The sequence below is a fragment of the Aulonocara stuartgranti genome (genome assembly GCF_965226115.1).
Source record: "Aulonocara stuartgranti genome assembly, chromosome: 8".
Classification (NCBI taxonomy): Eukaryota; Metazoa; Chordata; class Actinopteri; order Cichliformes; family Cichlidae; genus Aulonocara; species Aulonocara stuartgranti.
In genome coordinates, this window is record NC_138959.1 from 15795713 (window position 1) to 15817846 (window position 22134).

The 22134-nt window shown below is 40.8% G+C and overlaps 3 protein-coding genes across 3 annotated transcripts in view; all 3 read right to left on the bottom strand.

The window, feature by feature from the left end:
- Positions 1 to 315: 315 nt before the first annotated feature.
- Positions 316 to 5877, bottom strand: LOC309713162 (IgGFc-binding protein-like; the record flags this gene model as incomplete). Its single annotated transcript, XM_082544563.1, has 7 exons — positions 316 to 573; positions 1935 to 2131; positions 2304 to 2541; positions 3185 to 3783; positions 3876 to 4428; positions 4546 to 5129; positions 5229 to 5877. Coding segments are annotated over 7 exons (3078 nt in total), but the record flags the coding sequence as incomplete, so codon positions are not given.
- A 231-nt stretch (positions 5878 to 6108) lies between these two features.
- Positions 6109 to 14875, bottom strand: LOC309713163 (alpha-tectorin-like; the record flags this gene model as incomplete). The annotated part of the gene is made up of 11 exons (XM_082544564.1): positions 6109 to 6179; positions 8503 to 8668; positions 10030 to 10226; positions 10399 to 10799; positions 10950 to 11107; positions 11280 to 11878; positions 11971 to 12523; positions 12641 to 13224; positions 13324 to 13900; positions 13987 to 14387; positions 14851 to 14875. The coding sequence occupies 11 exons, from the start codon at positions 14873 to 14875 to the stop codon at positions 6109 to 6111; spliced, it is 3732 nt and encodes a 1243-aa protein (XP_082400690.1).
- Positions 14876 to 16505: 1630 nt separating this feature from the next.
- The window catches only part of LOC309713164 (IgGFc-binding protein-like), a gene marked incomplete at both ends in the record, with an annotated part of 6746 nt that continues 1117 nt past the window's right edge, over positions 16506 to 22134 (bottom strand). Inside the window, 7 exons of the mRNA XM_082544565.1 lie at positions 16506 to 16763; positions 18125 to 18321; positions 18494 to 18731; positions 19375 to 19973; positions 20066 to 20618; positions 20736 to 21319; positions 21419 to 22066. Coding sequence (XP_082400691.1) covers positions 16506 to 16763; positions 18125 to 18321; positions 18494 to 18731; positions 19375 to 19973; positions 20066 to 20618; positions 20736 to 21319; positions 21419 to 22066 — 3077 coding nt within the window. The remainder of the gene's footprint in view (positions 16764 to 18124; positions 18322 to 18493; positions 18732 to 19374; positions 19974 to 20065; positions 20619 to 20735; positions 21320 to 21418; positions 22067 to 22134) is intronic.

Sequence of the window (22134 nt, forward strand, 5' to 3'; positions counted from 1 at the left end):
CGTGCCCGCTCCGACCGGCTTTAAAGGGTTAAGTAATGAATGCATGAACTAATTTTTTGGCGTCACTCTCAAATAGGATTTTTCTAATTAAAATGCAAGAAAGCCATTCTAATTATTTGTTTAATATGAGCACTGAAGGACACAACCTGGTCAAAAACAATGCAAACATTTCTCTTAGTGTTACTGGAGGCCACGGTAATCCCAGTCCGAGTGTGCATCTGGTTAGACATCATGTTTGTAAGAGTTTTATAGCTGAGTACAATAATCTTATCTTTATCTGAATTTGAAGCAGAAAATTAAAGATCATCCATGTCTTTATGTCTTTAAGACATTCCTACAGTTTAGTCTCATGGTTTCATTGACAGAGCTGGAGATCATCTGCATAGCAGGGAAAATGTACACGATACCTTTGAAAGATACTGTGCAGGTGGTAGCATTGTAACAGCCCAGCTGGCCATCTCTGATGGAGCACTGCTGTTCAGGAGTGCACGACGAGGCAGAACATCGCAGGTCATTTGGAGCGTGACATTCACATCTCTGGGAGCAACCATCTGTCCAGAAGGACTCGCCAGCCTGTGAACCACACCACACCAAATCATAGCCAAATTGATACAACAAATACAGTTCTTAAAATACCATTTTGAAGGATTTTGTTTTCATTAATTGTAGGTGATTTAGTGCAGTAATTGCTAGATCACTGCAAACTGCAACTATTAATGTACTAAATATTGTGACAGAGCAACTACTCATATCTGTTGATCTTTCTCCCACAGAAAGGACAGATGCTAAATGCCACAATTTCAAGAAATTGTTCTGTTCTGATGTAGCTGTATAATCTTCAACTGATTGTTTTAATGCATTCATTTATTTAGGGACAGATTTTTTCCCCCCCAAAATTCTGCAGTTTAAAGAGTTAGAGCATCATTCTGCTTGTATAGCTACATATTAATTATTTTCTTTTTAGTGGTGTAATATAAAACAGTCATAATAGCTATGCTGAATATATGATAGCAAATGAAGACCTTTTTTTGTGATCCTAAGATTTCAGTTATATGAAACTATAAACTGTAGTTTTGCATTTTGCAACCCCTATTATTTGCTATTTCATAGAAACTACCACATTTCCAGGTATTCATCATGCTTCCTGAAATTTTTCATTTGGTTTGGATTTTATTCGGTTATTAACATGGAACTAACATTTTTTCCATGTTGCAGCCCTGATTCCTGGTTATTAGACCTAAACTACCACATGTTTCCAGGTAATGTCAGTTTGCATTTTGTAGCCTTGTTTCTTGGTTATTGAACAGAAACCAACATTGATTCCAGGTAAGATATCAGATTTAAACATAATATTTACGGTGATACTGTTGTCAAACAAAAAAGAATGTTGGTGAATGAGGCAGGATTCATTCCAGCATTATGGCAATATGGTAATGGTATCCCAAAACATTAAAACTTAAAATCATATTAGTATCTTGTTACCCTATTATTATGAGGTTAGTATATATAAAAATGTGTTTAATTGTTAGTAAATGTGACTATACTATTACTAATTGGGTTTTTTAAGCTCATGTACATACATTTGTATCCATATTATCACTTATAATTTATGGTCTGTTATTACATAGATTTAAATGTAATAGTACTCACTAGATCACTTGGTTATTACTCTGGAAATGAAGTGGCAATTATTTGCTATATATCTTGTTTTTATCTTCCTGTTTCTACCTTGTTACCTCAATATTACCACATTATTACTGAGCTATAATAGACTCTGTTGTTTCTTTAATATATATTTCTGAATTTTAAGCTTTGTCACAGTCCAAAACACTTCACGAAGCTTTCTAAATGTAAGAAGGGCAAGTCTGCTGATTCTGCTGATTTGAAGGGAATTACTTCAAAGAGTATTTACTATTGACTTTAATATGTCTTACATCATAGTAGAATCCATCATACTGGCAGCCACAGCTTTCCACTGGGACACACCTGGTCCCACTCTTGATGAAGCCTTCATCACAGAAACATCCCTCAGAGCAGAACTGCTCACAGGTTTCATCAATGTGACTGGAACAGGTGTGGCCACAGTCAGTACCGCACAGCTCATAATGGCTGTTGGCTGGACAGTCCAGTGCTTAATAAGTGAGAAACGTGACAAATGGCACTAGTCAGACATACCACTTTTAATGTAATACAGTGTGGATACAGTGAGTATTGTAAAATTGTTGGACTTTTTATTTCTGAAGTGGTTAGCAAATTTCTTGTACATTTAGATATAAATAAAATATAATGACATGTTGACTCACTGCAGGTGGTGTTCTCTCTCCAAGGATAGATTCGAACATTAGCAGACTGACAGGCACTGACATATGATTCAATGGCACTGCACAAGAGATCGTGGCCTTGATTTCCTGACAAACATACATCAAACACGCAGTCGTTGAAATATGGCGCCGGGTCCACCTCCTCGTGGCAGAAACTGAAGGGCCCATCAGCTGCCTGTATCACCTCACACTGATCTCTAGCAGGCTGTTCATTGGCACACTGTGGACAGGAGGAGCCACAGCCATCATTGCACGTGTAGTTGCCTGGCACCTTCCAGGCTCTCCCAAACTCATCTGGAGATGTGACTATCGTTCCAGATGGTGTGTGAAAGTCATCATTTGGATTTCCATTGAAATTTCCACAAAGTCCACATATTTTTTCTCTGTTGATGACAACAGTTAGCAATAGTCCTTGTGTTAGTTTCATAAGGATAAATTATTAGTAAATAAATTATTTATATAGCTGGGATTATCCTGTTTTTTAAAGCATGTCAAACAAAAATTACTTCAGCTTTGATGGGTGGGAATTGTACCTGTAATTTGGTGGTACGGAGATAAACACTGCACTATATCCATTATAGGTAACACTCAAGCCAAAATTAGTGCTGACAAGTATACGAGATCCTGTTGCATAGATAGACACATTACCTTCATTCAAGACAATAGGTAAATTTCTAGTTACTCCATTCACCTAGAAGAGATATGCAAAGAAAATCAGTGGGTAGTTTTTCTACTTTTTAATTGTTATTTTTTTCATTCACAGCAGTAAAAATATCCCTAAAATATATGTAGCTGCCATTTACTTCATACACCTGAAATTGTTCATAACAATCATCGAATGAGAACTATCACTAACTACTTACTTGTACCAAACCTCTTCTGTCCCTTGACATATGCACGTTGTAGCCCCAGACATTCACAAAAACTTCAGCTACTATTGAAAGTGGAAGCCCATTCAATGCCTCATTCTTAGCTTCCACGGAAAACTGATTGAGCTCATCAGTGGCATTACAGAGGGTCACCAGAACATAGCGGCAGGTTCCTTGGAAGTCATAGGCCTTACGATCAAAGGTGATGTAGTGAGGGTCTCCAGAGGCAGAGCAGGTGCCATGAAGGTTGGGATGGCAGCCAAACTCGCCCTCCACCACACGGCAGGACTCCTGGGGCCCACAGGAGTTGGGAGTACAGTGGACGTTCCCTGTAGTGCCGTTACAGGTACACAAGCTCTGACATTCTTCACCATCCCAGAACTGCTCACCACCTTGGTGATAGCGTCCTTGATGATAGCATCCACAAGATGTTGGTGGAACGCACTGGTCACCATTGAGGATAAAACCACTGTTACACTGACAGCCCTCCTGGCACACAGTATCACAGGTGAAGGGGAAAGAAAGGCTGGGGCAAGCAGAAGGACAAGAGGTTCCACAGAGTTCATAATGGCTGTTTGATGGGCAGGTTAGTGCTGGAGAAAAACAAACAGGTTAACATAAAAAAGCATTTTTAAACATTTGGAGATCATGGCTAGAATTAATTCAAAAACAGTTGAATGCTTACCACAGCCAGTTGCATTTCTCCATTGTCCTAAGGCAACACCCTTCTGTTGACACATTAGTGCATAATCTCGTAGGACACCACACAGAGTTGATGCTGGATTGTTAGAGCCCCCCATGATCTCCACACATACATCCACCTGCTGGCTCGGGTCAACCACAGACCAACAGGGTACAAATGGCCCATCTGGTGAGCTGAGAATGCCACAGTACTCAGTAGAATTGTAATTAGTTGTAGAATTTTGGTTCATGCTTTCCACGCAGTGAGCAGCCAGAGAGCCATCTCGCCAACTGTCTCCAAAGTCCTGAGAACTGTTGATCAGGACACCGTTGGGTGTATTGAAGTCATCATGTGGATGACCATTGTAATTACCACAGAGTCCACCCAGTGAACCATTGTAGACACCAGGAGCAGTGACACGGACAAAGTGAGGCCAGACTGTCTGCACAGTTACACCAAAGGAGGTGCGAATGATGACACTGTAAATGCTGCTGTGGAAGATCTGGATTCGGTTGGATGTAGTGCTGAAAGGTAGCCTGATCAGCTGACCGTTAACCTGCAGGATCATCCAGTTTTTTGCAGTTAACAAGACTTAAACAGTATTGTGTCCGTGTACACATAAATAAATATTAAAGGAAGAACATAATTTTAAGTAAGTGTTCCATTCACTTACCTTCACTTTACTGTTCCTTGCCATCTCAATAGATACGTGTATCCCCTCTGCTTCAAAATGCAGAATTCGTGCAAAACCATGCTGGCCTCTTGGCACTTTTTCTGCTGTCACCATGAAGTGTGGGTGACTGGACAGTCCCATAACTTTGGCAAGTGTCAATCGACACGCCCCAGGATATTGGTATGTCAGTCCATCAAATGTCTGATATGACCCTGGGCCTCTGATCCAGCATGTTTCATAGCTATTTGGTCTGCATCCTCTTTCTCCATCCTCCACCCTGCATGATTCAAGTGGGCCACAACCATGAGAGTGGCAAGTCATGGAGCCATAACTGCAGCTACAACGTCTCCCACAGTCTCCGTCTAGTATTACAGTTTGTCCAGAGCGGTAGTAACGGCCCTCAAAGCTGCAGCCACACTCAGCATGAGGGACGCAGACCCCACCACTGAGGATGTAGCCTGAATCACAGATGCAGCTTTCCTGGGGAGGTAGAGGGCAGTTATGGGTAGAGTTGGGATTAACACAGGTAGGTGGACATCCTGTGCCTTCAGACTCAAAGTGGCTGTTGGCTGGACATGGGATTTCTAGGCATAAGAGAACAACATCGATATTTACATCGGTGGAATTTTAATACAATAATATTTTGAAATAATGCAAAAAAAAAAAAAAAGTGATTAACATACCACAAAAGCCAGGTGTCCTCCAACTTGGTAGCCGAATACCACTTTGTTGACACTGACTTGCATACACACTTAGGGCTTGACAGAGAATAGGTCGGTACCCTCCTCCTACACACAGATCATACACACAACTGTCCACAAAGGACTGTGGAGGAAGTTGCTGATGGCAAGCCGTGAAAGGTCCAGAACTACTGCTGAGGATACCACAGTGGTCAGTGTTGCTGTACAATGCTGTCTCTTCTACAGTGCAAACAGCACAGTCCAGACCTCCGCACTGTGGCCCACAGCCAGGCTCATCATCCCCAGATGCTTGCCAGCTGTTAGCAAAAACCACATCAGAGCTCACAACCTCACCGTCACGAGTTTGAAAGTCATCTCTACGAATGCCATTGAAGTTTCCACAAAGACCGCATGTACCATTCTGGTAAGTGTAGGGCAAGCTGATCTGAACATGATGAATTGTGTCATAAGACACCACTAAACCAAAGTCAGTGCTGACAAACACAGAAAAACCTGACTCATAAACCTGCACGGTGCCATTGCTAAGGGAGAATGGAGTGAATGCAAAGTTCCCGTTAACCTGTAAAAAAACCAGCAAATATATCAAGTGAGAAAAGTATATCTGGTCATAAAGTGTAGAATTTATCCAGAATCAAAATGACCAACCTTAGCCTGACCATGGCGTCCTTTGACAAGCTCAATTGTGTCATTGTAGACATGCACTTTCACCAGTCGTGTCCAAGAGACTTGAGTACTGTCTCTGTGCTCATTTTTGCCTTCTACTCTGTAGTAGGGCCGTCCACTATTACATTGCTCAGAGAGAACATACGTGCAAGTGCCTTGAAAGTGAAACACTGTGTCATCAAAGGTGTAGTAATGGGGATCACCGCTTATGGTGCAGGTTCCTCTTGGCACTGTCTGACAGGAGAACTGGAAGGAAGCTGGCTTGCAGATCTGTGAAAAGGAGCACGGCTCATTGCGGCACTGCAAGCCTGTTGAGGTACATGTGCACTTCTGTGCACAGGTCCTGTCACTCCAGAATGAAGCACCCAGCTGCACTAATTCACCTTAAAAAGAATAAAAGGAAATGTCCCTTATGCCTTGTGTTAAATGTCCAGACATTTACATTCATAAAGCTTTAGGAAAAAACTTTCAAACCTTACATTTTTTTCATGTACTGTCAAATAACAGCAGGAATTGCCTCAAGGCACTTTATATTGTAAACTAAAGACCCTCAAATAACAGAGAGACCACTGCAACAATCCAACAATGCCTAACAGCAGTCTGAGATGTGCTCTGTTGGGAGGATACGGCACTATGATTTCATTAAGATAAGATGAGGCCTGATTGTTCAAGACCTATATGAGGAAAATAATTTTACATTTGAATCTGGCTTTAACAGGGAGCAAAAGAAGGGAAGCTAGGATAGGAGAAATATGTTCTTTCTTTTTAGTCCCTGTCCGTACTGCAGCATTTTGGATCAACTCAATGCTTTTCAGTGAGTTTTTGGGAAAATCTGATAATACAGACCGTTCTCACTCCCGAGGCGTAACATCCCGACGTTTTGTCACGTCCCATGGCGTTCCTGAGGAACGCGAAAGGTGACCTTCCGCGTTCTTATGGTACGCGCCGGGTTATGGATGAAATCAAGTGGAATGACGGTCCTGCGGTAATAGAGGTTCCAGCCCTGTATTCCAGCCCTAAACCTAACCTTATTCCTAACCCTAACCATAACGTTATTCCTAATCTTAACCAGTACTTTAATGGCATGAAATAGTGTTTTCCCAAGCGATGTTGAGAAAAAGAGCAAACATTTGTAGATTGAGACCAAACGGTTCTCATATTCCCTCATTTTTCCGATCTCGTCATTTAGGAACGTGTTGGGTGTCCAAAAACATAATATGTTGACAATTTGTCACCTAGCATAAAATGTTACACTTTGAGAGTGAGAACGTGTTGGATAATAACGAATCACAGTAGGCCAGACTTTAACCCTTTAAGACCTACCATAGAACCAAGTCTGCCAGAGCTTACTTTATATTTTTACATGCTGTAGTGCCATTTTTGGGAGCATTTCAATTTGATATACATCAATACAACCATTATAGCCCAAATTTTAATAATATGTCTGCATTAAGTGCATAGTAATTACATAAATTGCAAAAAAGTGCAATAAACTACAAAAAATAAATCGTTTTTGTTTTTTTAACATATATTTCTAGTTAGAGAAATTTAAGAGGCTTATCCCTCAAAACTTTAAATACAAAAAAGTTGCACAAAATAGTTTCCCACCACAGGAAATTTATTTTGAGTGTCTTTATAGTTTTATTTTTGAAATACACCAATTTTTATATACTGCAGGAAAAACGAAAATAAATATTATAGTGCAAATTTGCAAAAAAAACAGCATATGCATCAAAATAAACTATTTCCAGCAGTGCAATATGAGTCCTAAGCATCCCAGAAACGACACAGAAAGTCATAGAGTCAAACATAACTTTTAAAAACACCAGTATAGGCTCATAAGGCCCTGATGGTAAAAAACTACATTTCCGGAAAATGACATCACTTCCGGTTTTGGGCAGGACATGGCGGACATGCGATAGTTCACGCTGATGGATGTAGGAAGTGTTACAAACAGCTGATCGAATCAGCAAAGCGTGTTTCTGGAATATTATGTTTTTGTTGCTGCAAGTGCTTTTTATGCAGTTTTTGCAAAGCTATATGTGGAAGGAAACTGTGACTTAGGACAAGCTGGTGGCATAAGATGTAAGTACAACTCCTCCGGTTTCATATGCAAAAAAAATTATTGTGCTAGCTTATGTGGTTGCAATGCTACCAGGATTTAAAGATAGTTATGCAACACAGAGCGTGCCCGCTCCGACCGGCTTTAAAGGGTTAAGTAATGAATGCATGAACTAATTTTTTGGCGTCACTCTCAAATAGGATTTTTCTAATTAAAATGCAAGAAAGCCATTCTAATTATTTGTTTAATATGAGCACTGAAGGACACAACCTGGTCAAAAACAATGCAAACATTTCTCTTAGTGTTACTGGAGGCCACGGTAATCCCAGTCCGAGTGTGCATCTGGTTAGACATCATGTTTGTAAGAGTTTTATAGCTGAGTACAATAATCTTATCTTTATCTGAATTTGAAGCAGAAAATTAAAGATCATCCATGTCTTTATGTCTTTAAGACATTCCTACAGTTTAGTCTCATGGTTTCATTGACAGAGCTGGAGATCATCTGCATAGCAGGGAAAATGTACACGATACCTTTGAAAGATACTGTGCAGGTGGTAGCATTGTAACAGCCCAGCTGGCCATCTCTGATGGAGCACTGCTGTTCAGGAGTGCACGACGAGGCAGAACATCGCAGGTCATTTGGAGCGTGACATTCACATCTCTGGGAGCAACCATCTGTCCAGAAGGACTCGCCAGCCTGTGAACCACACCACACCAAATCATAGCCAAATTGATACAACAAATACAGTTCTTAAAATACCATTTTGAAGGATTTTGTTTTCATTAATTGTAGGTGATTTAGTGCAGTAATTGCTAGATCACTGCAAACTGCAACTATTAATGTACTAAATATTGTGACAGAGCAACTACTCATATCTGTTGATCTTTCTCCCACAGAAAGGACAGATGCTAAATGCCACAATTTCAAGAAATTGTTCTGTTCTGATGTAGCTGTATAATCTTCAACTGATTGTTTTAATGCATTCATTTATTTAGGGACAGATTTTTTCCCCCCCAAAATTCTGCAGTTTAAAGAGTTAGAGCATCATTCTGCTTGTATAGCTACATATTAATTATTTTCTTTTTAGTGGTGTAATATAAAACAGTCATAATAGCTATGCTGAATATATGATAGCAAATGAAGACCTTTTTTTGTGATCCTAAGATTTCAGTTATATGAAACTATAAACTGTAGTTTTGCATTTTGCAACCCCTATTATTTGCTATTTCATAGAAACTACCACATTTCCAGGTATTCATCATGCTTCCTGAAATTTTTCATTTGGTTTGGATTTTATTCGGTTATTAACATGGAACTAACATTTTTTCCATGTTGCAGCCCTGATTCCTGGTTATTAGACCTAAACTACCACATGTTTCCAGGTAATGTCAGTTTGCATTTTGTAGCCTTGTTTCTTGGTTATTGAACAGAAACCAACATTGATTCCAGGTAAGATATCAGATTTAAACATAATATTTACGGTGATACTGTTGTCAAACAAAAAAGAATGTTGGTGAATGAGGCAGGATTCATTCCAGCATTATGGCAATATGGTAATGGTATCCCAAAACATTAAAACTTAAAATCATATTAGTATCTTGTTACCCTATTATTATGAGGTTAGTATATATAAAAATGTGTTTAATTGTTAGTAAATGTGACTATACTATTACTAATTGGGTTTTTTAAGCTCATGTACATACATTTGTATCCATATTATCACTTATAATTTATGGTCTGTTATTACATAGATTTAAATGTAATAGTACTCACTAGATCACTTGGTTATTACTCTGGAAATGAAGTGGCAATTATTTGCTATATATCTTGTTTTTATCTTCCTGTTTCTACCTTGTTACCTCAATATTACCACATTATTACTGAGCTATAATAGACTCTGTTGTTTCTTTAATATATATTTCTGAATTTTAAGCTTTGTCACAGTCCAAAACACTTCACGAAGCTTTCTAAATGTAAGAAGGGCAAGTCTGCTGATTCTGCTGATTTGAAGGGAATTACTTCAAAGAGTATTTACTATTGACTTTAATATGTCTTACATCATAGTAGAATCCGTCATACTGGCAGCCACAGCTTTCCACTGGGACACACCTGGTCCCACTCTTGATGAAGCCTTCATCACAGAAACATCCCTCAGAGCAGAACTGCTCACAGGTTTCATCAATGTGACTGGAACAGGTGTGGCCACAGTCAGTACCGCACAGCTCATAATGGCTGTTGGCTGGACAGTCCAGTGCTTAATAAGTGAGAAACGTGACAAATGGCACTAGTCAGACATACCACTTTTAATGTAATACAGTGTGGATACAGTGAGTATTGTAAAATTGTTGGACTTTTTATTTCTGAAGTGGTTAGCAAATTTCTTGTACATTTAGATATAAATAAAATATAATGACATGTTGACTCACTGCAGGTGGTGTTCTCTCTCCAAGGATAGATTCGAACATTAGCAGACTGACAGGCACTGACATATGATTCAATGGCACTGCACAAGAGATCGTGGCCTTGATTTCCTGACAAACATACATCAAACACGCAGTCGTTGAAATATGGCGCCGGGTCCACCTCTTCGTGGCAGAAACTGAAGGGCCCATCAGCTGCCTGTATCACCTCACACTGATCTCTAGCAGGCTGTTCATTGGCACACTGTGGACAGGAGGAGCCACAGCCATCATTGCACGTGTAGTTGCCTGGCACCTTCCAGGCTCTCCCAAACTCATCTGGAGATGTGACTATCGTTCCAGATGGTGTGTGAAAGTCATCATTTGGATTTCCATTGAAATTTCCACAAAGTCCACATATTTTTTCTCTGTTGATGACAACAGTTAGCAATAGTCCTTGTGTTAGTTTCATAAGGATAAATTATTAGTAAATAAATTATTTATATAGCTGGGATTATCCTGTTTTTTAAAGCATGTCAAACAAAAATTACTTCAGCTTTGATGGGTGGGAATTGTACCTGTAATTTGGTGGTACGGAGATAAACACTGCACTATATCCATTATAGGTAACACTCAAGCCAAAATTAGTGCTGACAAGTATACGAGATCCTGTTGCATAGATAGACACATTACCTTCATTCAAGACAATAGGTAAATTTCTAGTTACTCCATTCACCTAGAAGAGATATGCAAAGAAAATCAGTGGGTAGTTTTTCTACTTTTTAATTGTTATTTTTTTCATTCACAGCAGTAAAAATATCCCTAAAATATATGTAGCTGCCATTTACTTCATACACCTGAAATTGTTCATAACAATCATCGAATGAGAACTATCACTAACTACTTACTTGTACCAAACCTCTTCTGTCCCTTGACATATGCACGTCGTAGCCCCAGACATTCACAAAAACTTCAGCTACTATTGAAAGTGGAAGCCCATTCAATGCCTCATTCTTAGCTTCCACGGAAAACTGATTGAGCTCATCAGTGGCATTACAGAGGGTCACCAGAACATAGCGGCAGGTTCCTTGGAAGTCATAGGCCTTACGATCAAAGGTGATGTAGTGAGGGTCTCCAGAGGCAGAGCAGGTGCCATGAAGGTTGGGATGGCAGCCAAACTCGCCCTCCACCACACGGCAGGACTCCTGGGGCCCACAGGAGTTGGGAGTACAGTGGACGTTCCCTGTAGTGCCGTTACAGGTACACAAGCTCTGACATTCTTCACCATCCCAGAACTGCTCACCACCTTGGTGATAGCGTCCTTGATGATAGCATCCACAAGATGTTGGTGGAACGCACTGGTCACCATTGAGGATAAAACCACTGTTACACTGACAGCCCTCCTGGCACACAGTATCACAGGTGAAGGGGAAAGAAAGGCTGGGGCAAGCAGAAGGACAAGAGGTTCCACAGAGTTCATAATGGCTGTTTGATGGGCAGGTTAGTGCTGGAGAAAAACAAACAGGTTAACATAAAAAAGCATTTTTAAACATTTGGAGATCATGGCTAGAATTAATTCAAAAACAGTTGAATGCTTACCACAGCCAGTTGCATTTCTCCATTGTCCTAAGGCAACACCCTTCTGTTGACACATTAGTGCATAATCTCGTAGGACACCACACAGAGTTGATGCTGGATTGTTAGAGCCCCCCATGATCTCCACACATACATCCACCTGCTGGCTCGGGTCAACCACAGACCAACAGGGTACAAATGGCCCATCTGGTGAGCTGAGAATGCCACAGTACTCAGTAGAATTGTAATTAGTTGTAGAATTTTGGTTCATGCTTTCCACGCAGTGAGCAGCCAGAGAGCCATCTCGCCAACTGTCTCCAAAGTCCTGAGAACTGTTGATCAGGACACCGTTGGGTGTATTGAAGTCATCATGTGGATGACCATTGTAATTACCACAGAGTCCACCCAGTGAACCATTGTAGACACCAGGAGCAGTGACACGGACAAAGTGAGGCCAGACTGTCTGCACAGTTACACCAAAGGAGGTGCGAATGATGACACTGTAAATGCTGCTGTGGAAGATCTGGATTCGGTTGGATGTAGTGCTGAAAGGTAGCCTGATCAGCTGACCGTTAACCTGCAGGATCATCCAGTTTTTTGCAGTTAACAAGACTTAAACAGTATTGTGTCCGTGTACACATAAATAAATATTAAAGGAAGAACATAATTTTAAGTAAGTGTTCCATTCACTTACCTTCACTTTACTGTTCCTTGCCATCTCAATAGATACGTGTATCCCCTCTGCTTCAAAATGCAGAATTCGTGCAAAACCATGCTGGCCTCTTGGCACTTTTTCTGCTGTCACCATGAAGTGTGGGTGACTGGACAGTCCCATAACTTTGGCAAGTGTCAATCGACACGCCCCAGGATATTGGTATGTCAGTCCATCAAATGTCTGATATGACCCTGGGCCTCTGATCCAGCATGTTTCATAGCTATTTGGTCTGCATCCTCTTTCTCCATCCTCCACCCTGCATGATTCAAGTGGGCCACAACCATGAGAGTGGCAAGTCATGGAGCCATAACTGCAGCTACAACGTCTCCCACAGTCTCCGTCTAGTATTACAGTTTGTCCAGAGCGGTAGTAACGGCCCTCAAAGCTGCAGCCACACTCAGCATGAGGGACGCAGACCCCACCACTGAGGATGTAGCCTGAATCACAGATGCAGCTTTCCTGGGGAGGTAGAGGGCAGTTATGGGTAGAGTTGGGATTAACACAGGTAGGTGGACATCCTGTGCCTTCAGACTCAAAGTGGCTGTTGGCTGGACATGGGATTTCTAGGCATAAGAGAACAACATCGATATTTACATCGGTGGAATTTTAATACAATAATATTTTGAAATAATGCAAAAAAAAAAAAAAAGTGATTAACATACCACAAAAGCCAGGTGTCCTCCAACTTGGTAGCCGAATACCACTTTGTTGACACTGACTTGCATACACACTTAGGGCTTGACAGAGAATAGGTCGGTACCCTCCTCCTACACACAGATCATACACACAACTGTCCACAAAGGACTGTGGAGGAAGTTGCTGATGGCAAGCCGTGAAAGGTCCAGAACTACTGCTGAGGATACCACAGTGGTCAGTGTTGCTGTACAATGCTGTCTCTTCTACAGTGCAAACAGCACAGTCCAGACCTCCGCACTGTGGCCCACAGCCAGGCTCATCATCCCCAGATGCTTGCCAGCTGTTAGCAAAAACCACATCAGAGCTCACAACCTCACCGTCACGAGTTTGAAAGTCATCTCTACGAATGCCATTGAAGTTTCCACAAAGACCGCATGTACCATTCTGGTAAGTGTAGGGCAAGCTGATCTGAACATGATGAATTGTGTCATAAGACACCACTAAACCAAAGTCAGTGCTGACAAACACAGAAAAACCTGACTCATAAACCTGCACGGTGCCATTGCTAAGGGAGAATGGAGTGAATGCAAAGTTCCCGTTAACCTGTAAAAAAACCAGCAAATATATCAAGTGAGAAAAGTATATCTGGTCATAAAGTGTAGAATTTATCCAGAATCAAAATGACCAACCTTAGCCTGACCATGGCGTCCTTTGACAAGCTCAATTGTGTCATTGTAGACATGCACTTTCACCAGTCGTGTCCAAGAGACTTGAGTACTGTCTCTGTGCTCATTTTTGCCTTCTACTCTGTAGTAGGGCCGTCCACTATTACATTGCTCAGAGAGAACATACGTGCAAGTGCCTTGAAAGTGAAACACTGTGTCATCAAAGGTGTAGTAATGGGGATCACCGCTTATGGTGCAGGTTCCTCTTGGCACTGTCTGACAGGAGAACTGGAAGGAAGCTGGCTTGCAGATCTGTGAAAAGGAGCACGGCTCATTGCGGCACTGCAAGCCTGTTGAGGTACATGTGCACTTCTGTGCACAGGTCCTGTCACTCCAGAATGAAGCACCCAGCTGCACTAATTCACCTTAAAAAGAATAAAAGGAAATGTCCCTTATGCCTTGTGTTAAATGTCCAGACATTTACATTCATAAAGCTTTAGGAAAAAACTTTCAAACCTTACATTTTTTTCATGTACTGTCAAATAACAGCAGGAATTGCCTCAAGGCACTTTATATTGTAAACTAAAGACCCTCAAATAACAGAGAGACCACTGCAACAATCCAACAATGCCTAACAGCAGTCTGAGATGTGCTCTGTTGGGAGGATACGGCACTATGATTTCATTAAGATAAGATGAGGCCTGATTGTTCAAGACCTATATGAGGAAAATAATTTTACATTTGAATCTGGCTTTAACAGGGAGCAAAAGAAGGGAAGCTAGGATAGGAGAAATATGTTCTTTCTTTTTAGTCCCTGTCCGTACTGCAGCATTTTGGATCAACTCAATGCTTTTCAGTGAGTTTTTGGGAAAATCTGATAATACAGACCGTTCTCACTCCCGAGGCGTAACATCCCGACGTTTTGTCACGTCCCATGGCGTTCCTGAGGAACGCGAAAGGTGACCTTCCGCGTTCTTATGGTACGCGCCGGGTTATGGATGAAATCAAGTGGAATGACGGTCCTGCGGTAATAGAGGTTCCAGCCCTGTATTCCAGCCCTAAACCTAACCTTATTCCTAACCCTAACCATAACGTTATTCCTAATCTTAACCAGTACTTTAATGGCATGAAATAGTGTTTTCCCAAGCGATGTTGAGAAAAAGAGCAAACATTTGTAGATTGAGACCAAACGGTTCTCATATTCCCTCATTTTTCCGATCTCGTCATTTAGGAACGTGTTGGGTGTCCAAAAACATAATATGTTGACAATTTGTCACCTAGCATAAAATGTTACACTTTGAGAGTGAGAACGTGTTGGATAATAACGAATCACAGTAGGCCAGACTTTAACCCTTTAAGACCTACCATAGAACCAAGTCTGCCAGAGCTTACTTTATATTTTTACATGCTGTAGTGCCATTTTTGGGAGCATTTCAATTTGATATACATCAATACAACCATTATAGCCCAAATTTTAATAATATGTCTGCATTAAGTGCATAGTAATTACATAAATTGCAAAAAAGTGCAATAAACTACAAAAAATAAATCGTTTTTGTTTTTTTAACATATATTTCTAGTTAGAGAAATTTAAGAGGCTTATCCCTCAAAACTTTAAATACAAAAAAGTTGCACAAAATAGTTTCCCACCACAGGAAATTTATTTTGAGTGTCTTTATAGTTTTATTTTTGAAATACACCAATTTTTATATACTGCAGGAAAAACGAAAATAAATATTATAGTGCAAATTTGCAAAAAAAACAGCATATGCATCAAAATAAACTATTTCCAGCAGTGCAATATGAGTCCTAAGCATCCCAGAAACGACACAGAAAGTCATAGAGTCAAACATAACTTTTAAAAACACCAGTATAGGCTCATAAGGCCCTGATGGTAAAAAACTACATTTCCGGAAAATGACATCACTTCCGGTTTTGGGCAGGACATGGCGGACATGCGATAGTTCACGCTGATGGATGTAGGAAGTGTTACAAACAGCTGATCGAATCAGCAAAGCGTGTTTCTGGAATATTATGTTTTTGTTGCTGCAAGTGCTTTTTATGCAGTTTTTGCAAAGCTATATGTGGAAGGAAACTGTGACTTAGGACAAGCTGGTGGCATAAGATGTAAGTACAACTCCTCCGGTTTCATATGCAAAAAAAATTATTGTGCTAGCTTATGTGGTTGCAATGCTACCAGGATTTAAAGATAGTTATGCAACACAGAGCGTGCCCGCTCCGACCGGCTTTAAAGGGTTAAGTAATGAATGCATGAACTAATTTTTTGGCGTCACTCTCAAATAGGATTTTTCTAATTAAAATGCAAGAAAGCCATTCTAATTATTTGTTTAATATGAGCACTGAAGGACACAACCTGGTCAAAAACAATGCAAACATTTCTCTTAGTGTTACTGGAGGCCACGGTAATCCCAGTCCGAGTGTGCATCTGGTTAGACATCATGTTTGTAAGAGTTTTATAGCTGAGTACAATAATCTTATCTTTATCTGAATTTGAAGCAGAAAATTAAAGATCATCCATGTCTTTATGTCTTTAAGACATTCCTACAGTTTAGTCTCATGGTTTCATTGACAGAGCTGGAGATCATCTGCATAGCAGGGAAAATGTACACGATACCTTTGAAAGATACTGTGCAGGTGGTAGCATTGTAACAGCCCAGCTGGCCATCTCTGATGGAGCACTGCTGTTCAGGAGTGCACGACGAGGCAGAACATCGCAGGTCATTTGGAGCGTGACATTCACATCTCTGGGAGCAACCATCTGTCCAGAAGGACTCGCCAGCCTGTGAACCACACCACACCAAATCATAGCCAAATTGATACAACAAATACAGTTCTTAAAATACCATTTTGAAGGATTTTGTTTTCATTAATTGTAGGTGATTTAGTGCAGTAATTGCTAGATCACTGCAAACTGCAACTATTAATGTACTAAATATTGTGACAGAGCAACTACTCATATCTGTTGATCTTTCTCCCACAGAAAGGACAGATGCTAAATGCCACAATTTCAAGAAATTGTTCTGTTCTGATGTAGCTGTATAATCTTCAACTGATTGTTTTAATGCATTCATTTATTTAGGGACAGATTTTTTCCCCCCCAAAATTCTGCAGTTTAAAGAGTTAGAGCATCATTCTGCTTGTATAGCTACATATTAATTATTTTCTTTTTAGTGGTGTAATATAAAACAGTCATAATAGCTATGCTGAATATATGATAGCAAATGAAGACCTTTTTTTGTGATCCTAAGATTTCAGTTATATGAAACTATAAACTGTAGTTTTGCATTTTGCAACCCCTATTATTTGCTATTTCATAGAAACTACCACATTTCCAGGTATTCATCATGCTTCCTGAAATTTTTCATTTGGTTTGGATTTTATTCGGTTATTAACATGGAACTAACATTTTTTCCATGTTGCAGCCCTGATTCCTGGTTATTAGACCTAAACTACCACATGTTTCCAGGTAATGTCAGTTTGCATTTTGTAGCCTTGTTTCTTGGTTATTGAACAGAAACCAACATTGATTCCAGGTAAGATATCAGATTTAAACATAATATTTACGGTGATACTGTTGTCAAACAAAAAAGAATGTTGGTGAATGAGGCAGGATTCATTCCAGCATTATGGCAATATGGTAATGGTATCCCAAAACATTAAAACTTAAAATCATATTAGTATCTTGTTACCCTATTATTATGAGGTTAGTATATATAAAAATGTGTTTAATTGTTAGTAAATGTGACTATACTATTACTAATTGGGTTTTTTAAGCTCATGTACATACATTTGTATCCATATTATCACTTATAATTTATGGTCTGTTATTACATAGATTTAAATGTAATAGTACTCACTAGATCACTTGGTTATTACTCTGGAAATGAAGTGGCAATTATTTGCTATATATCTTGTTTTTATCTTCCTGTTTCTACCTTGTTACCTCAATATTACCACATTATTACTGAGCTATAATAGACTCTGTTGTTTCTTTAATATATATTTCTGAATTTTAAGCTTTGTCACAGTCCAAAACACTTCACGAAGCTTTCTAAATGTAAGAAGGGCAAGTCTGCTGATTCTGCTGATTTGAAGGGAATTACTTCAAAGAGTATTTACTATTGACTTTAATATGTCTTACATCATAGTAGAATCCATCATACTGGCAGCCACAGCTTTCCACTGGGACACACCTGGTCCCACTCTTGATGAAGCCTTCATCACAGAAACATCCCTCAGAGCAGAACTGCTCACAGGTTTCATCAATGTGACTGGAACAGGTGTGGCCACAGTCAGTACCGCACAGCTCATAATGGCTGTTGGCTGGACAGTCCAGTGCTTAATAAGTGAGAAACGTGACAAATGGCACTAGTCAGACATACCACTTTTAATGTAATACAGTGTGGATACAGTGAGTATTGTAAAATTGTTGGACTTTTTATTTCTGAAGTGGTTAGCAAATTTCTTGTACATTTAGATATAAATAAAATATAATGACATGTTGACTCACTGCAGGTGGTGTTCTCTCTCCAAGGATAGATTCGAACATTAGCAGACTGACAGGCACTGACATATGATTCAATGGCACTGCACAAGAGATCGTGGCCTTGATTTCCTGACAAACATACATCAAACACGCAGTCGTTGAAATATGGCGCCGGGTCCACCTCCTCGTGGCAGAAACTGAAGGGCCCATCAGCTGCCTGTATCACCTCACACTGATCTCTAGCAGGCTGTTCATTGGCACACTGTGGACAGGAGGAGCCACAGCCATCATTGCACGTGTAGTTGCCTGGCACCTTCCAGGCTCTCCCAAACTCATCTGGAGATGTGACTATCGTTCCAGATGGTGTGTGAAAGTCATCATTTGGATTTCCATTGAAATTTCCACAAAGTCCACATATTTTTTCTCTGTTGATGACAACAGTTAGCAATAGTCCTTGTGTTAGTTTCATAAGGATAAATTATTAGTAAATAAATTATTTATATAGCTGGGATTATCCTGTTTTTTAAAGCATGTCAAACAAAAATTACTTCAGCTTTGATGGGTGGGAATTGTACCTGTAATTTGGTGGTACGGAGATAAACACTGCACTATATCCATTATAGGTAACACTCAAGCCAAAATTAGTGCTGACAAGTATACGAGATCCTGTTGCATAGATAGACACATTACCTTCATTCAAGACAATAGGTAAATTTCTAGTTACTCCATTCACCTAGAAGAGATATGCAAAGAAAATCAGTGGGTAGTTTTTCTACTTTTTAATTGTTATTTTTTTCATTCACAGCAGTAAAAATATCCCTAAAATATATGTAGCTGCCATTTACTTCATACACCTGAAATTGTTCATAACAATCATCGAATGAGAACTATCACTAACTACTTACTTGTACCAAACCTCTTCTGTCCCTTGACATATGCACGTTGTAGCCCCAGACATTCACAAAAACTTCAGCTACTATTGAAAGTGGAAGCCCATTCAATGCCTCATTCTTAGCTTCCACGGAAAACTGATTGAGCTCATCAGTGGCATTACAGAGGGTCACCAGAACATAGCGGCAGGTTCCTTGGAAGTCATAGGCCTTACGATCAAAGGTGATGTAGTGAGGGTCTCCAGAGGCAGAGCAGGTGCCATGAAGGTTGGGATGGCAGCCAAACTCGCCCTCCACCACACGGCAGGACTCCTGGGGCCCACAGGAGTTGGGAGTACAGTGGACGTTCCCTGTAGTGCCGTTACAGGTACACAAGCTCTGACATTCTTCACCATCCCAGAACTGCTCACCACCTTGGTGATAGCGTCCTTGATGATAGCATCCACAAGATGTTGGTGGAACGCACTGGTCACCATTGAGGATAAAACCACTGTTACACTGACAGCCCTCCTGGCACACAGTATCACAGGTGAAGGGGAAAGAAAGGCTGGGGCAAGCAGAAGGACAAGAGGTTCCACAGAGTTCATAATGGCTGTTTGATGGGCAGGTTAGTGCTGGAGAAAAACAAACAGGTTAACATAAAAAAGCATTTTTAAACATTTGGAGATCATGGCTAGAATTAATTCAAAAACAGTTGAATGCTTACCACAGCCAGTTGCATTTCTCCATTGTCCTAAGGCAACACCCTTCTGTTGACACATTAGTGCATAATCTCGTAGGACACCACACAGAGTTGATGCTGGATTGTTAGAGCCCCCCATGATCTCCACACATACATCCACCTGCTGGCTCGGGTCAACCACAGACCAACAGGGTACAAATGGCCCATCTGGTGAGCTGAGAATGCCACAGTACTCAGTAGAATTGTAATTAGTTGTAGAATTTTGGTTCATGCTTTCCACGCAGTGAGCAGCCAGAGAGCCATCTCGCCAACTGTCTCCAAAGTCCTGAGAACTGTTGATCAGGACACCGTTGGGTGTATTGAAGTCATCATGTGGATGACCATTGTAATTACCACAGAGTCCACCCAGTGAACCATTGTAGACACCAGGAGCAGTGACACGGACAAAGTGAGGCCAGACTGTCTGCACAGTTACACCAAAGGAGGTGCGAATGATGACACTGTAAATGCTGCTGTGGAAGATCTGGATTCGGTTGGATGTAGTGCTGAAAGGTAGCCTGATCAGCTGACCGTTAACCTGCAGGATCATCCAGTTTTTTGCAGTTAACAAGACTTAAACAGTATTGTGTCCGTGTACACATAAATAAATATTAAAGGAAGAACATAATTTTAAGTAAGTGTTCCATTCACTTACCTTCACTTTACTGTTCCTTGCCATCTCAATAGATACGTGTATCCCCTCTGCTTCAAAATGCAGAATTCGTGCAAAACCATGCTGGCCTCTTGGCACTTTTTCTGCTGTCACCATGAAGTGTGGGTGACTGGACAGTCCCATAACTTTGGCAAGTGTCAATCGACACGCCCCAGGATATTGGTATGTCAGTCCATCAAATGTCTGATATGACCCTGGGCCTCTGATCCAGCATGTTTCATAGCTATTTGGTCTGCATCCTCTTTCTCCATCCTCCACCCTGCATGATTCAAGTGGGCCACAACCATGAGAGTGGCAAGTCATGGAGCCATAACTGCAGCTACAACGTCTCCCACAGTCTCCGTCTAGTATTACAGTTTGTCCAGAGCGGTAGTAACGGCCCTCAAAGCTGCAGCCACACTCAGCATGAGGGACGCAGACCCCACCACTGAGGATGTAGCCTGAATCACAGATGCAGCTTTCCTGGGGAGGTAGAGGGCAGTTATGGGTAGAGTTGGGATTAACACAGGTAGGTGGACATCCTGTGCCTTCAGACTCAAAGTGGCTGTTGGCTGGACATGGGATTTCTAGGCATAAGAGAACAACATCGATATTTACATCGGTGGAATTTTAATACAATAATATTTTGAAATAATGCAAAAAAAAAAAAAAAGTGATTAACATACCACAAAAGCCAGGTGTCCTCCAACTTGGTAGCCGAATACCACTTTGTTGACACTGACTTGCATACACACTTAGGGCTTGACAGAGAATAGGTCGGTACCCTCCTCCTACACACAGATCATACACACAACTGTCCACAAAGGACTGTGGAGGAAGTTGCTGATGGCAAGCCGTGAAAGGTCCAGAACTACTGCTGAGGATACCACAGTGGTCAGTGTTGCTGTACAATGCTGTCTCTTCTACAGTGCAAACAGCACAGTCCAGACCTCCGCACTGTGGCCCACAGCCAGGCTCATCATCCCCAGATGCTTGCCAGCTGTTAGCAAAAACCACATCAGAGCTCACAACCTCACCGTCACGAGTTTGAAAGTCATCTCTACGAATGCCATTGAAGTTTCCACAAAGACCGCATGTACCATTCTGGTAAGTGTAGGGCAAGCTGATCTGAACATGATGAATTGTGTCATAAGACACCACTAAACCAAAGTCAGTGCTGACAAACACAGAAAAACCTGACTCATAAACCTGCACGGTGCCATTGCTAAGGGAGAATGGAGTGAATGCAAAGTTCCCGTTAACCTGTAAAAAAACCAGCAAATATATCAAGTGAGAAAAGTATATCTGGTCATAAAGTGTAGAATTTATCCAGAATCAAAATGACCAACCTTAGCCTGACCATGGCGTCCTTTGACAAGCTCAATTGTGTCATTGTAGACAT